General features: G+C 53.8%; 1 protein-coding gene across 8 annotated transcripts in view; it reads right to left on the bottom strand.

Moving 5' to 3' along the window:
* DLG3 (discs large MAGUK scaffold protein 3) overlaps window positions 1-15,201 on the bottom strand; it is a 96,106-nt gene that overhangs the window by 64,769 nt on the left and 16,136 nt on the right. For 7 of the 8 annotated variants that reach the window (XR_001992263.3, XM_018924544.3, XM_018924542.3 and 4 more), the window contains 5 exons: window positions 14,934-15,016; window positions 14,468-14,496; window positions 10,759-10,890; window positions 3,075-3,223; window positions 1,347-1,496 (listed from right to left, as the gene is read on the bottom strand). Coding sequence is in view for 7 of the 8 variants with exons in the window: in XM_018924544.3 (XP_018780089.2) it covers window positions 1,347-1,496; window positions 3,075-3,223; window positions 10,759-10,890; window positions 14,468-14,496; window positions 14,934-15,016 (543 nt within the window). In the remaining variant the exon portion in view is untranslated. Of the gene's footprint in view, window positions 1-1,346; window positions 1,497-3,074; window positions 3,224-10,758; window positions 10,891-12,912; window positions 12,988-14,467; window positions 14,497-14,933; window positions 15,017-15,201 lie in introns of those variants that run through there. The other variant, XM_030228803.2, reaches the window with a different exon arrangement.

Raw genomic sequence — 15,201 nt, 5'->3', positions numbered from 1 at the left:
TGCATCTATAAATACCTACATGTTGGGAACATTCTGATTGCCAAGGTCCTTCATCCTAGCAAACAAAGGCAGCAAAATTTCCTTGGTTCTGGGAGCTAAACCAAGAGAAGTACAGGCTAACAGTAAAATACAGATTTTTAATGTGAAGGATAAATAATCATCAGGCCAGCCAGGCCAGGGACAGAGCAGATTCCCCATTGCATGAAGCCTTAAAATCAAAACTAGGTGTCTGCTGCTAAAAGAGACATTGCAACTCAGCCAGACATTTGGGGCTGGATGCAAGAGCTGCTATACTTCATGGCCTGGGACAGCTAGGAAGAAAATCCCTTAAAATCACAACAGAATCTGTTCCAAATTGTTCAGGCTCTCACCCCCTCATGGGTTTTGCCCTGTGATTCCCCTGTGGTGGTGTTTCCCACCCACTGGCAAATGGAAATCAGCAACCAGGCTCATCTTCTTGTCATATTCAGAAAACCACTGTCTTGCCCTTCAAAAACTGCTAAAGATATGGTGAATGATTGAAAATATAGAGAGGAACAAGAGAAAAGGAGAAATTAAACAGTAAGAGAAAAAAAATGGGGTGTTACCCATTTTATTGCAGTCCAGAAAAAGAAGGGAAACATTTAAAAAAGGACAGAAGAGAGGCAGTGCAATTTTTATATTTAAAATACTTTGGAAGAATACTTAGACTTAGCAAACAAGCATTATTTCAAACTTTGCCAAGAAAAACAACATTTTCATATAATTTTAAATCTGTGGTGAGCTCCATTCTTCCTGGCCACTTTATCCTTCCCAAAAGTGCATTTTGCCCTTCACTCATCCCTAAAACTCCCCTCAAATGCGTAGCCCAAAGGATTTTCTTGCACCAGGTGGAGGCTGAGCTTTACGATGCACATCCAAATAAATGGTGTTTCCAAGTAAATAAGACAGCAGAGAAAAGCTCCCAGGAAGCTGAGGAACGGACCTGCCATTTAAGAGCTCGGAGAAAAAAATATGGAAATCTGCAACGTGGGAGCGTGCCAGCGCTGGGGGCGAGAGGGACGGGCCTGGGAGGATTTCCAGCTCCACGCAGCCTCGTTATTCCTGCGCCACATCCACCTGCCCTCCCAGCCCTGAGGGCTGGCACAAGCGCTAAGGCAAGGGGATGATTTCAGTGCTGTCCAGCCCCTGGCACAAGTGACTGCTCGATTTTCTGGTGTGAGCATCAGCAGAACAGCCAGGAGGACACACTGCCAGCCCCAGGGGAGGGACACGCCACGCCCGCGGCGCTGAGAGCGCGTGGCTCCGGCGCTGTCCCCTCAGTGCCAGGCGGGGTGGGAGGTGGCGTGGGGCGCACGGAGGCTCACCTGGGGCAGGGTGCTGTGAGAGCTGAGCACCAGGCTGCAGACACTGGCTGGTGCCTCTGTCCGCCGTGCTGTCACCCGCACCAGCCGTGGCGCCGTCCCCGCAGCGCTGTCCCCTGCGGCGAGCCTCTGCTCATGGTCCCAGGAGCTGCCCTGAAATGACACAAGTAGGGGGACACGTGGGCAGGGCAGGCCAGCTGCCTCCAGGCTCTTCACTGCCTCTGGAAGGGCCAAAAGGAGCTTTTCCCCATGCAAGGGGAATGGTACCTTTGATGGGCATCCCCCCTCTCATGTCAGCCTGCCTGGCACTGGCCCCAGGGCCAGCAGGGTCACTGCAAGCAACAATGGAGGTTTGCTGGCCCCAGGCTCTGGGACTGTGCCATTGCTGGGTTGCATTTCATGTTTCAGCAACACAGGACATCTCAAACACATTTTTTTGGGGAAAGGAGGAGAGATTTGATGGTGTCAGTGGCTTGGGCTGTGTTCAGTGCCAGGAAGCCCTGCAACTGGATGCTTTTTTCATCCCCCTTACAGACAGGGCACAGTGGAAGGAGCAGGGGCACCACTCACACTAGCTGTGCAAGGCCAACAGTTGCTTTCCGGCTTGTTTCCACATTGATTTTTCAATGTCCTTGTTCAGTCTTGGGGATTCATAGACTGGCCTGGCCACAGAGACTGGTGGCTATTGCCAGCAGAGTTCACTGTTGGGTGGATCAAGGCTACAGCACACCCAAAAAAACCAAAGCAGGATCCCACTGCTTATGGCATACCAGCATTAAAAATTTGTTCTTAAACACATCCTAGAGGTGTGCGGGTTTGACTTTAACTAGAGGGACTGGTAATGTGAAGGGCGTCAAGAAAAAATGGGACTATAGCAGTTCCTGAGTCAGAGGAACACAAATATCTCCTGCAGTGCTTGTGGGCTGTTTTGTCCTCCTTGCTCTTGATCCCCAAACTCCTTTAAAGTGTTCTTTCTTAGATGATATCATTCAGCTCCATCTTCCCTGTGTGACACTTAAATTTGGAGTACCCCCAGGTATATGATGGGAAGCCAGTTCAGTCTCTGAGGCAGAAAATGGTGTTTATCTGATAAGATTATTTCACTGAAAGGAGGAATCCCTGAATTTTTGCATTTCTGCACAAGCGTATCCCTAGATTAGGGGGATCCTACAGCATCCCATATCAGGGCAGTGAGTGGGGTATGGAAAGAAGGCCTGCAAAGACATGAGGCAATTTTATTTACCTTGGTGCCTTTGAGATAACTGAGACCCTACTGCTCAATTCCTGCCTCTCCACCTGGTATCTTTTAGAATGCTGTTGAAAACTGAAGAGAATGCAAATAAGAGAGACACAAGTTATCTGAAAGCTGGGAAAAATCCTGAAAAGGGAAACTTGAAAGACTCAACCTACTTCACTTATCAAAAGTGGCTGGATCAGAGAGCTGAAACACCTCCATGGGAGACAGTGTCAGACAGGAGCAAATAATCCAGCTGCAATTGCAGAGCAGGAGCCAGAGCTGGAGCTATTCACATTACAAGTAATTCAATTAACACTTGTGAACCAGAGAGGTTGCCTCGTTAATGAGACAAGCTATCACAGAGAATGTGTGGGAACAGCCTGGATGTGATCTGGGCAGGCTAGGGTGGCCAGCAGCCCCTGTGCCCCTTGAGTCCCTCTCAGCACAGGAGTGTGCAGGGTTTGGCCCTGCAGCACCACGAGGGTGGCTCTTACCTCAGACAGGTTTTGGGGCTCTCTGGGTGTGACTGTGGAGCTGGGCTCACTGCCCCCAAGCTGCTGCCTGGCTGTGCCATGATGTGCATCCAGGCTCGGAGACTGCTCGGGTGCAGAGCGCAGCGTGAAATCGTAGAATTCATGGATATCTGCAAAACAGCAGGAGAAACATCCTCAGGACCAGGGGGCAGCCTGATGCCTGACAGCAGCCTCTGTGGGGTGCAGCGCCTGTGACCTCCACTCCGCCCCCAGGGTCTAAGTCCTCTGTGAGAGGGCTTTGCTGGCCCCCTGTGCTTGCTGTGTTGCCCACCACACCCCCTGTGCAAGGCAGGAGGTGGAGTGGGGTGCCTGGCTCACCGGGCAGTGCCCGTGGCTCTGGAAGGCATGGGATTGTCAACAGAGCAGTGACCACACAGTCCACAGGGACTAAGAGCAAACTCTGCTCAGCAGCACCAATCCAACACCCAGCCCACCCTGCTCTCCTCCAGGCTGTGCCAGCCCCAGGCATGGCCCCCTTTCCCTGCTGCTCTGACAAGCCTCCTGCACCAGGAAGCCCCTGCCCTGACACCGATAGGCTATTCCTTCCCCATCACAGCCCCTCACCACCCTGTGGAGGGGCTCCCTTCCCAGGGGACAGGCAGAGAAGCCACAGGGCACTCAGTGCACAAGCTCTAAAGCTGATGACTACAGCTCTGCTAACCCCAGCTCCCTCCCTGATATCTCCCCTCTTCCACCTGCACGCTGCCACAACAGGTATCAAGCACCCTCATTCTGGGCTCTAAGGACCTGAGTCTGCTGCTGTAAACCACAGTGGCTCTAGAGAGAGGCATGAAAATGGGGTATGCCAGCCCTCACTGCTCCAGAGACACTTATGGGGTGAGACTGGGAGCTGAGAGCAGCTGCCCGGGTATAGCTCCAGAGGTGGGAGCCCAGACCCTCTTCTAGCACAGCCAGGAGGATTTTACCTTCTCCAGGTCACACACAGAGGATTCCAGGGAGCAGAAGGGCTGCAGTGGGCTCTGCTCCTCCCTAAGGAAGCTCCCACTGCTGCACACTCAGGCAGCTGCTGGCCCCTGGCAGCCCCCAGTTACCTTCAGAGCCAATACCTCCAGAGTGGTCAACATATCCACTGCAGAAGTGTTTTAATTTCAAAAAGGAAACTACATCAGAGATGAGAACTTGTTTTTATGAAGAAACTGAAAGGGGTAACAAAAACTTGTGGGAGGCTCTGAGCCTGTTTAGAGAGACCCACTGGGACATCAGAACAGACATGGAGTGTCTGGCTGGAGGATACTGTAAACGCAAAAGGGAGGAAAGCAAGGCTTGACTGCAGAGGAAAAGAAGCTATTGAAAATGAGAAGACATTCATCTAAGCTGCTGAAGCTGCATCTAAATGAGAAAACCAGAATGGATGGTAAATGCTGTCAGGTTAAAGGTAAAGCTCCAAGAGGTCAGCCAAAAGAGTTTGGTAAACGCCTTCCAAAAGCCATAAAAAAAGTCATAAATCCCTTCAAGCACCTGGGAAACAGGAAGCCTGGCAGAGCCTGCAGGGCCAGAAAGTCAAGGCAGCATAAATGAGCACTTGAAGCAGGAAAAGACACAGCAGGAACTTGAGATTATTTTCTGTACCCGCATCTGCTGTGGAGAAAGCTGGAGAGCTCCACTTCTGTGAGCGACTGGAGGGGCAAACTGTGGCTCTCAGCTGGAAGGGGATGTGGCCACTCCCATGGCACTCCCTGAGAGCTCAGGGATGAAGCACCTGCACTTGCCCTCCAGTCTGTGATTTCTCACCTGAAACTATGCCACAGCCTGGCATCATGAGGTATTAAACACCCACATCACAAAGATTTCAGCAGGAAATCCAGTGAGCATTGGCAGTGCAAGCAGGGACACGCTGCTACTGCCTGAGGCTGGTCCCTGGCTGCAGCAGGATGCTCTGCCTAAGCAGGGACACAGCAGATGGAAATCTGTCTTACAGGTTCACCAGTGAAGGCCTGAGAGAGGAGGGTCTGCTAAGCAGGGTAAGATCAAGTGAGGAGGGTCGGCTGTTCTTAATGCTGAAAAATACAGCTGGACCAAACTGTCAGACCCCACCACGAGGACAGGCAAGACACACTCCCTGACTGGAGCTGGGAGCAGCAAGGATGTACACTGATATGGAAGTGAGAGTCAGGAGTGGTGAGAAGAAGAAATGAAAGAGCTGCTCGCACCTTTTTCAGCACAAAGCATATTTTTTGCTGACTAATAATCTAAAAAATGCACATGACTGACAGTCAATCACTTTATACTATAAAAGGCCAGTCACACTTTTGCACAGTGAGGACTTCTATCATACCTCCCTAAGCTGTGTGAAGATCCTTCCCTTGAGTGGGGACATCTCTCAAAGTCACTCCTCGAGGCTGAGTCAAAGAGATTTGCCCTTGGTCATTAGTATGGATGAGTGACATCAATCTCTACTTTGTAGTTGTTTAGCTAGCTTTAATGTAGTTTCAAAAACAGTGCACTACACTAGTAGTTATAGCTATCCATATTGTTTAGTAAATAATTCTGATTAAGCTCTTTTTTTTCTCTAATCCTTATCATAATAAATTTAAACAAATAATTTAATATATTTATATAAATACATTAGGTTTATCTTCCTTAATCCTGTGGGACAAGGTTGTATAAAGGTTCAATTACACCTGTATAATCCTTTGGACATACACCATTGACAAAGTCTGGGGCTAAATTGGATCCAGCTACACCCAGGCTCCTCTTTGAGGATGAGTTTAGAAAGGAAGGGTGTCCTTTCTTCACCTCGTGACTCAACAGGAGGGGTTTTACAATAAACTTTGTCTGAAGCTCCCACTCTGCCCATGACACCAGGGCTGCTTTCACAGAGCAGGGCTGCACGCCCAGGCATAATTCCCCATCCTCTCTCCCAGTGCTTAACCACGTGCCCATGCACTGCAGCAGCACATCCCTGATGCAGATGGGACAATAGCAGCTTCAACCCCCATCTTCCAGCTCCCAGGGGCTGCCTGGTCTGCTAAGCTCCCAGCTGTAGGGGCAAAGCTGATACAAATCTCAGCTGCTGGCAGACCAGCTGGGTGCCCAAGGGCAGCCCAGCCAGGCTCTGTGGCTACCCAAGTGCAGGGAGCACTGTGCCACTGCCTGGCATCAGTGCCACTTTTGGAGCTGCTGTTTTGTGCTGCCAGGCTCTGTCCTGTGCCCTGGGAGACATGTGGCAGCTGGCAACGATTGGAAGAGTGGGAGTCCCCAGATGTACCCACTGCACCTGGGGCACTCGTTCTACAGCCCCCAGGCTGCTGGCAGCCCCTGAAATCCTCCCAAACCAGACACGAAGTTGCAGCAAGCCCTCACTTCTCAGCCAGAGTCACTGGACTTTGTTTTCATGCTAAAACATCTCTCCCTCTGGTTATAAAAATAATAATTGCGTAACAGGATAGCAGCAGCTTCTGGCTGCACGGATTATGCTGGGAACACACAAAACTTTGCAAGAATGAAAACAGGATTTGAAGGGCTCCATTGTGGAGGTGTGCTGCTGCTGGCACCCCTGTTTGTCACCCATCTGCTGCAGGAACACAGCCTGGGGTAACGCAGCTGGCAAGGAGCCTGAAGGGCAGGAAACTTGTTCCCTGAAGCAGCCACTCTCCACCTCCAAAACCCTCAGCCCAGTTTAGGTGCTTGCCAGAAGAGAGAATTGTTGCTGGCACCAGGGATTAGAGGAGTTTCAGGATTGGTGGACAGGGTTCAGGCAGCAAAGGACAGAAGTACATTTTAGGACACATGCACTTGGCATTAAGATAATATAAATATATGCTGGTTTCCCTAATTTCTTATGAGCATCACAAATTGTACAAGTCTGCCCCACCTGTGCACTTTAGGAGCAGCACTACCTGAAAAGCCTCCATAAGAGGATGTTGTGGTATCAAAAGATAAAGCTGCATGTTCTGTCTCACAGCCCAGTTTCTGTGTGATGACATGCAAATCCATTCTGGATCTAATAAGGAAAAGTAACTCAAGATTTACAGAGATAAGAATTTTTCGAACCATTTTTTCCTAGAGTTAAAACGTCAAATAAATGTCATTAAATATTTCTACAGCACCAGCATCTGTGCACTAAAGCAGTGCCCTTGTGCCAGCCATGCACTTGCAGAAAATGACATTACTTCCCCAATGTGTGCACTGTCACCAGCTGCAGCACCACAGATTTACCCCAAGCAGAAACTCCAGCCTTGCAGCAGACCCATTGCCATTCACACCCATGGCTGCACAGCTGATCTTTTCCAGGCAAGCTGCAAGTTTCCATCCTTGCTATGGGCAAAGCTGCAAGAGGAGGAGTCCTCAGGGTTGGGAAGCCTCCAGATTCCTCCAGTTTTCCACGCTGGCTCCTGCAGTCACCCGGTGAAGCCATTACACCATCCCCAGCTATGCTGTCAGCAAGCAGGTCTTGCTGGGGTTTTGCACCTGCCCCTCCTTCTGCCTTCACCGCATCAGGATGCTCATGAGGAAACTTTTGTGGGGTAAAAGAAGCTGCAGGGGAGGACTGGGAGCCCAAGCAGCTGACAGGACCTACAGAGGTCTGCACTGGCCGGTGCTCAGGCACAGGAGAGAAGCTGAGTCCCAGAGGATTTTCAGGAGGAGCTTGGCCCCTTGGGCTGCTGGCAGTTGGGACAGCTGGACACACACAAACCCTGCCTGTCCAGCTTCTCCCACTGCAAAGGGCACAAGGGCCCCTTTCAGCCCCAGCTCTGGAAAGGAAAGGTCAGGGAGCTGCTTTTGTGTGCAAGCCCCATCCTCCCCAGCAGCACAAGAGACCAAGCACCTCCCTGTGGGGCTCCACCGAGCAAAGGGAAAGCGGGGTCACCATAGTCCCAGCCCAGGCTCCTGGAGCACCCCTCTGCTGGGCTGTTTCCTTGCAAGTCACGCACTTGGCTCCACAGCCTCAGACACGGAGAGAGGGGCCAGGAGAAGGGAGCCAGCACAGCCTGTTTTCCCTCTGCACAGCCAAGGAATTTCTTTTGTGCTGAGCAGGGTTTGGCACATTCCAGCGCAGAGCAGCTCCCGCAGCGCCGGGCCGTGCCGAGCCAGCCATGGCACCACTGGACAGGAGCTGTCCTGGCACGGGCAGTGTGCCCCCGGGACAGGCAGCTCCAGGGAAAGGGAAGTGGTCACAAGGATTTAAAGGGCTGGGCCATGCTCAGAGGAGTCTGGCAGAACACGGTGCATGTGCAGAGCAATGCTGGGTATGATCACAGTGACTGACCTATCCAGCACAACACTGACGCATCCTGGACACAACAGAGGCTGAGCGTTCTGGAGACCCCAAACCAGCTTATTCTTAAAAAAAAAAGCATACAGAAAGTCATATCCCTAGCATTTTCCATGTGGACTAACTTGGCAAACTCCATGATGTTAGGCACTGCTGGTAGCTCTACTATGGCCTGATGCATTTTGATGTTCTAACTCCAACCAGCCAGTGTGTGCTCTAGGAGAGCACTGCCTGCAGGAGCAGGCAGCCTGAGGACAGGGACAGACCATGCTCACACATTCATCTTCCCCAGGGGCTGAAAAAAGCAGGGCTGTGCTGCTGAAAGGCTGGCAAGAGGAGAGACCTCTGTAGGTTAAGGCTCTCCAGAGCCAGAAACTTCTGGCATGGCATGGGGCAGTGAGATGGGAGCTCTGCACTGAGCAGTGTCTGTGCTCTTCTGCAAATCCTCCTCCCACACCCAGCCAGCCCTGTGACTCGGAGCAGACTTCAGACAGAGACACAGTGGCCCACTGGGAAAAGGAGGGGTGAAAATAAAAATGAAAATAGAAATGTTCCATCACCCTTGCAGTGCTGTTACTGTGCTCCAGTGAGTACAGACATGGACACGAGGCAACCCAGTGTGTGCCAGCTGTGTGTGGCCGCAGCGAGCACACAGCCAGACACAATGTCCATGCTGGGACAGAGACATTGACAATCCCACATTCCAAGGGGAAGCAGGGGGAGGGAGTGGAGGAGGGGGGTGGAAGTAATTAATGCAAATTCCTAGTTTAGGTAAACACATCTAGAGAAAGGCTCACTCTGGCACGGGGAATTAATATCCTGTTAAACCAGTTAAAAAGGTCACCAGTAAACAAGAGACACTCCCAACACTCCCTTGTGCCAGGGCTGATAGGACACCAAGACAAACAGCTGAGAGCAGGGAGCAGGGACGCTGCAGCATCCGCCTGCCAGCCTGCAGCTGCAGCCAGCTCGTGTTCTCTGCAGCCACACTCTCTCCACAGCACTTCTGCACTAACAGCAGCAGCCCTGGGCCTTGGGAAAGCTGCCTTCACACAGCCCCAGGGAGGACTGGCCAGCACACAAAAGCAGCCAGGGATGTCGGGCTAATGTCAGGTTGGTCAAGGTCACAGCTCTGCTGGGGATCCCTGCCTCCAGGCTGGGGATCATTTAGAGAGCAGGTTGTATAAATTAAGAGATAAGAAAGATGTACACTGGCTCCTTCAGTATGGGGGCCCACCTGTTCTGAGGAGTGCACCCTTGGCACATGGCTGTGCTGCTGCTGGCACAGACATTCCAGAACAAGACCTTTAAATGGACATGCTGGGACTAAAAGTCTCCAGGTGATGCTTCAACAGCAAGAGAGAAAAAAAGGATAGAATAAAATTACTCAGGACACAGCATTCAACTTCATCTTCAATGGAAAATCTGAAGCATAGAGGAGCTGCTGGCAACTCATCTCTGCAGGCACAGAAGTGGAACTCAGGCTGCAGAGGTGTGAAGAAAAGGTGAGAGCTGCCAAGAGAACAGCGAGGGGGAGCACCAGGGCTGAGACAGGCTTGGGTCAAAATGCACTGAGAGTGAGCCACAGAGCCCACGTGGAGCTCTGCATCCTGGGGCCTGGGTCTTCTTCTAAGAGTGCAGAGCCTCTGGGATGCTTTCCCTTCCACCCCACCAGGGAAACTCAGCTTCTTTCCCAGGAGATTGAGGAACAGAAACCATCAAGGCTGCATGCATTTCCCAAGGCCCACAGTGAACAGAACTTAAGGAATATAGCAAGATAGCTGTGTGTCTTGCACAGAGAAGCTGCTTAGTTCTGAAAGACTTCAGCTGCATTTGTCTCAATCCACACGGAGAACTTTATACAGTGCTCAAAATGCCATTTTCTGGTGTCCAGCCCCAAGATAAGCCTGGCTGTTAAGTCGTGTGTGAAATGGAACTGCAGGAACAGTGTGTTTCTCACAAGTGCTGGTGGGTCTAAGCATAAGAAAGGACAGAATGCCCCAAAGGAGCTTGGGTACATGTGGGTTCTCTCTTAAAGACAGAAAGATCTAGTAGTTTTCCTTCCTGGACACACCTGGGCTGCAATGCACAGAGAGTGCTCGCAGCAGGGCAGGATCCCTCAGCAGGTGCTGGATATATCAGGTGTGGCCCGATCAAGAAAGTGTTACCCCTTGTCCTCAATCAGACTGAGGAATGCTGTTCTCTACAAACACCCAGTGATTGCAGCCCTGGTATCTCCTGCCTAAGCCCTGGAGGGGAAAGACAGCCCAGCTCCCTGGCACTACATGCCATGTGTTTCCACAGAATGCACTGGTCAGTGCTGGGCACCAGCATGGGATCAGGCTCCCAGGAAACCTCACTAAACACAAGGTTGCAAGGACTGCAAGGGACTGCAAGGCATTAGCTTACCCAGCAGAGCCTGGAAGAGTTCACTTTGGAAGATGTGCGAAACTTTTCCAATGGAAGCTTTTAACTCCTGCTCCTCCGGGGACCGCAGGGTGCTTTGGTATCTGGTCAGAATTTCCACTGCCCGTTCAGTGTCTGTAGAGATGACACAGGAGTAACAAGGCATTAACATTGTTGGATGTTAAGGGAAGGGTTGAGTTCAGCCTGGGATAATGCCTCAAGCTGCTTTCCAGTCTGGATTTTTAAAAGTCAGACAGCAACAAAAGCAGCCTTCCTTACACACACCTGGGAAAGCTAACCCTGCTGAGAGCCACTGAGGGCCCACCACAGAGATCTGGGCAGGGACTGGAGGACAGGTAGTTCTGCCACCAACCCTGAAAATCAGGGGCTAAAATCTGATTGACTCAACTCTGAACCCTGTGGCACTGGGCAGCCTGAACACCTCTGCCACCTCCCAGGCACAGAAGCTGGTTAGGAGCTGGACACATTCTGGTTGCACAGGGCTATGAATACTACTGCAGGAACTGCAGCCTCCCACATAGGGCCAGATGGCTGCAGCAAAGCTGAGCGTAGGCCCATTCACGGAGTGCAAACAGCTCAGCTATAGCAGTGGCAAAACTTGGGTTGCTATGGGGTGAAGCATAAGAATTGCTCAAAGCAGCAAGCAGCTGTGGGTCAGCAGGAGACAACTGAGAAAGGAACATGATGCCTTGGGGTCAGAGGAGATGCTGGTGAGGAGGGGAGCTGGAAGCTGCCATGAAGCAACATTTTGGTTAATGACTGGGCTAGACATAGCTATGAGAAAACCCTGGACCTAAAATAGTGGAGCTGTGATCTCTGTGCCTGGATACCTCCACACTTCTCTGGGCAGACAGCCAGAGCTGCCAGTGCAGCTTTGACCTCAGATGTGACCCATGTCTCAGGCAGGTGGTGAGCTCCTGTGGACCTTCAGACCATCCCTGCCCCATCAGTAGATGTTTCCCTTTGTCACCCAGGCAGTCTGCAGACAAAGAGTGTCTGTGTGAGAAGGCAGGGAAGCTGTCCCGCCACTGCTGGAGACTCATCTTTTAAGCCAGGAACTCATGCAGAAAGGATGACCCTGCTCATCACAGGGCTCTCGAGAATTCAGGTCATCAAACAAGGGGGCCTGTGTCTGCTCGGGTACGTGCCACCTGGTGTCCCAGCTCGCCCAGCCTTCCAGCTTCTCCTCGGCTGAAAGGGAAAGGGAAAGAGGGTCCTCCTGCCTGTGTCACCAGCCCACACTGACTCATCATGGGAGCAGAACAGGGAAAGGAGTCTGGGGAAGCGTAAACAGCTTTGACTTGGAGCTGGGCTCCACACTTGCTCCAGGAAAAGCCTGAGCTTTATGGCAATCCTAACCCTGTGCAATTACTAAGAGCTTCCTTTTCTGCAAGATAAAACAGTGGCTTCAGACACTGCCCAGCGCACCAAGAGCAGGTCTGAGATGTCACTGCCTGGTCATTCCTGACCTTATCAGCAGAACTAAAGAAGCTCATGGAGAGCTGGGGCCACCACACCATGACACAGAGACTGTGAACCTGGTGTAAACTTCCCACCGCAGCCCAGGCTGCGAAGCAAGAGCAGCACGCACCGCGCTGACTCCTGTGCTGCCGGCCACCCGTACCGGGTGACAGCCAGCTACAGCAGGGCACTGCTGGCTCCCGATCTGGGCAAGTGCTGTGCACCCAGCGTGGCAGGGAGACCACAGGACCCTTCCTACAGCTCCCAAGAAATAGCACACGGTGTCCAGGGCCCATCTCCACGTGCCTCAAGGTGGATGCAAGTCCCACGTACAGGAAATCCCTTCTGGCAGAGCCCAAACCCCCATGGACCGCTCTCCTCCCCAGCACGCAAGGAATCTGCAAGCAGAGCATCCCACGGCCGCCCACTCTGAGCCACGGCAGCACAACGTGTCCACAGCCTGAGGAGGGCGTGGAGCGAGAGCGCCCAGTCCTTGGATCTTAACGCCTGGCTCGCACGGCCGCCCGTGGTGGGGAGGGAGGGCGGGAGGTGCCCGGCAGGAGCGCGGAGCACCGGGCGCGGTCCCAGCGCCGGTCGCGGCGGGGCAGACACTTGTTGAGCGCGGGGCCGCGGTGCCCCGGCGCGGCGGGCAGGGCCGGGCAGTGCGCTCCTTACCTTCCCGGCGGATCATCGCTCCGCCGTGGCCGACGGCCGCTCCGCTCCGTGCCAGCCCGCGAGCGGCCGAGCCGCCGCCCGCCCCGCCCTGCCCCGCCCCGCCCGAGCCGGCCGGGAGCCGCCCCCCGGCCGCGGGCACCGCCTCCGGGAGCGCCCCGCCACCGCAGCTCCGAGCCCGCCGGGCCGCCGGCAGGCTCGGCCTGTGCCCCGGGAGGCGCGCCCTGCTCGGCCTCCCCTCGCTGCCCGCTGCGGAGGGCCCGCCCGGTTCCCCGCGCCGGCAGTAGGTGGCACGGAGGCGCCGCGGAGCGAGCCCGCCCCGGGCCGGTACCGTCCGGGCTGCGCCGGCTCCTTCTCCAGGCCGGCAGCGCCGCCGGCAGGGAAAGGTGCGGAAGGGAGGACGCAGGCGTACCCGCCGCACCCCTTCGGGCTCTGTCTGCCGCTCCTCTGCTTTATTGACATAAATAGACAGCAACAAGTCAAACTGACACGGTACCCCTATCCCTGATCTAGGCTCTGCTGCAACGTGACCGATGCCGAGTCCCACCGCTCCCTCTGATACCCTGGAGCAGCAGCAGGAGCATGAGCGCCAGCCCCTGGCAGCCTCTGGCACCCACCACCCCCAGCCCTGCTCCTTCTCTTCCCCCAGCAACAGGCATTAACTGCTGCACGGAGCGCCAGGACCCTGTCCCGTGAGGATTAAGCCAGCAGAAGCAGGGACGGGATTTATGTTCAGGATGGGAGGGTGAAGAGCTCGGCTTTCCTTTTTTTGAAAAGCCACTCCACATCCCCTTCCTATTCCTCAAGCCATGGGACAAGCCAGCCCCGAGGGGAACAGCCCTTAAACCTGTCTGCAGAGCTGCTGACAACAAGCAAAGACAGCCCTTCCCCTGCACCAAAGAGCGACCCAAATCCCCGTTCCTGTCCAAACCCCAAGGGAGTGGTCTCAGCTCCAGCACTGCTGGATAAATATTCTGCCCCTAGGCCACCCCTGCAAAGCTTTAGCTCCTCGCTGCTAGTGGGCAATGAGAACTCAGTTCCAAGTCTTTTCAGCTGAGGGCAGCTGTGCACCATAAAAGGAGCCAGGAAGGCCACGGTAGAAGGGAGGCTCGGAGGAAGGAGCCTCGAAGCTGGCCTGAGGAGTGCTCCCTGTTTGAGCTGTGCAGGGCTCTGGCTGCCCTTCCCCACAGCTGACACAGGCGTCACTCTTGCATCAAGCTGTTGATCTTTGTGAGCAGCACATCAGTCTCAGACTCTGAGGAGACAGAAAAAATGCATTCATTGTGGGCAGCCACCATCCCGCAGCGACAGGCGGAGTAGCCTGAAAAGCCGGTTTGAGGATATTCGGGAAATGTGGGATTCCGTAGGGCTGTCCCGCAGGGCTGCTTGTTAACGGCAGGACAGGAGGAACTCCCTGGGCTGGGATTCCCTTTCTTCCCCCAGCCATCCCAAACCACTCGTCACGTTTGGCTGGGGAAAGCTGCCTTCCTGTCAGGGAGAGTCACAGAGGCAGAGCTTGGCTCCAAGGGAGAGAAGCTCCCGTTCGGTGCGCACTCACCCGCTGGCCGCCTCCTGTGGGAACATTTCCTAGGAGATGGAATAGGATCGATGTTAGTATGCAAGTCTGGTCCCACCGTGCCCTCCCCTGAGCTGCCAGCCGGAGGCTTTGGGCCCCGCAGTCCCAGAGGGAGCTGCTCTCAGTGCTTGCAGCACTGGGAAAAAGGAGCAGGATCAGGAGCCCCAGCCTCAGCCCACCAAGCCCTGGGGTGCAGAGTGGGTTAGCAAGCGTAAGCTAAGGCATTCAGCAGCTTGAAGCAGGGTCAAGGCAGACTTTTAGCTGCAGCTTGGAGATGAAAGTAGCCCCCACACACCTCTGTCTTATTCAACCAGACAGGGGAGCACACCCCCAGGATCTGAGTCCAGAGAGGGGTGGCAGCAGGTTTGGGTCTGCACCAGCCACCCAGGGCACACTACAACATCCCCCAACAGAGCTGCCTCGGGAGGGGGAAAAGGATCAAACCTACTTCATCAGGACGAAGGCCCAGATGATGATAAGGAAGGAAACACAGTCTACAACGATCCAGATCATGAAGTATGTGCTGCTGGGCTGCAAGACAATGAGAAAAGCCACTGAACACCAGCTAGGGGTGAAGTGCTGTGCGTGGCACAGCCCTACCTGCTGTGCCACCAGTCCCTTCTACAGGGTCGCATGCTCCCATGCCAGTACAGCAGTGAGCAGAAGTCACCTTCCAGGCAGCTGCACAGGGCTGCTGCAGAAAGGGACCCACAAGT

The sequence above is a fragment of the Serinus canaria genome, chromosome 4A, assembly GCF_022539315.1.
Source record: "Serinus canaria isolate serCan28SL12 chromosome 4A, serCan2020, whole genome shotgun sequence".
NCBI classification, from domain to species: Eukaryota; Metazoa; Chordata; class Aves; order Passeriformes; family Fringillidae; genus Serinus; species Serinus canaria.
Note: the sequence above shows the minus strand (reverse complement) of the source record. Positions and strands in the feature narration are given on the sequence as shown.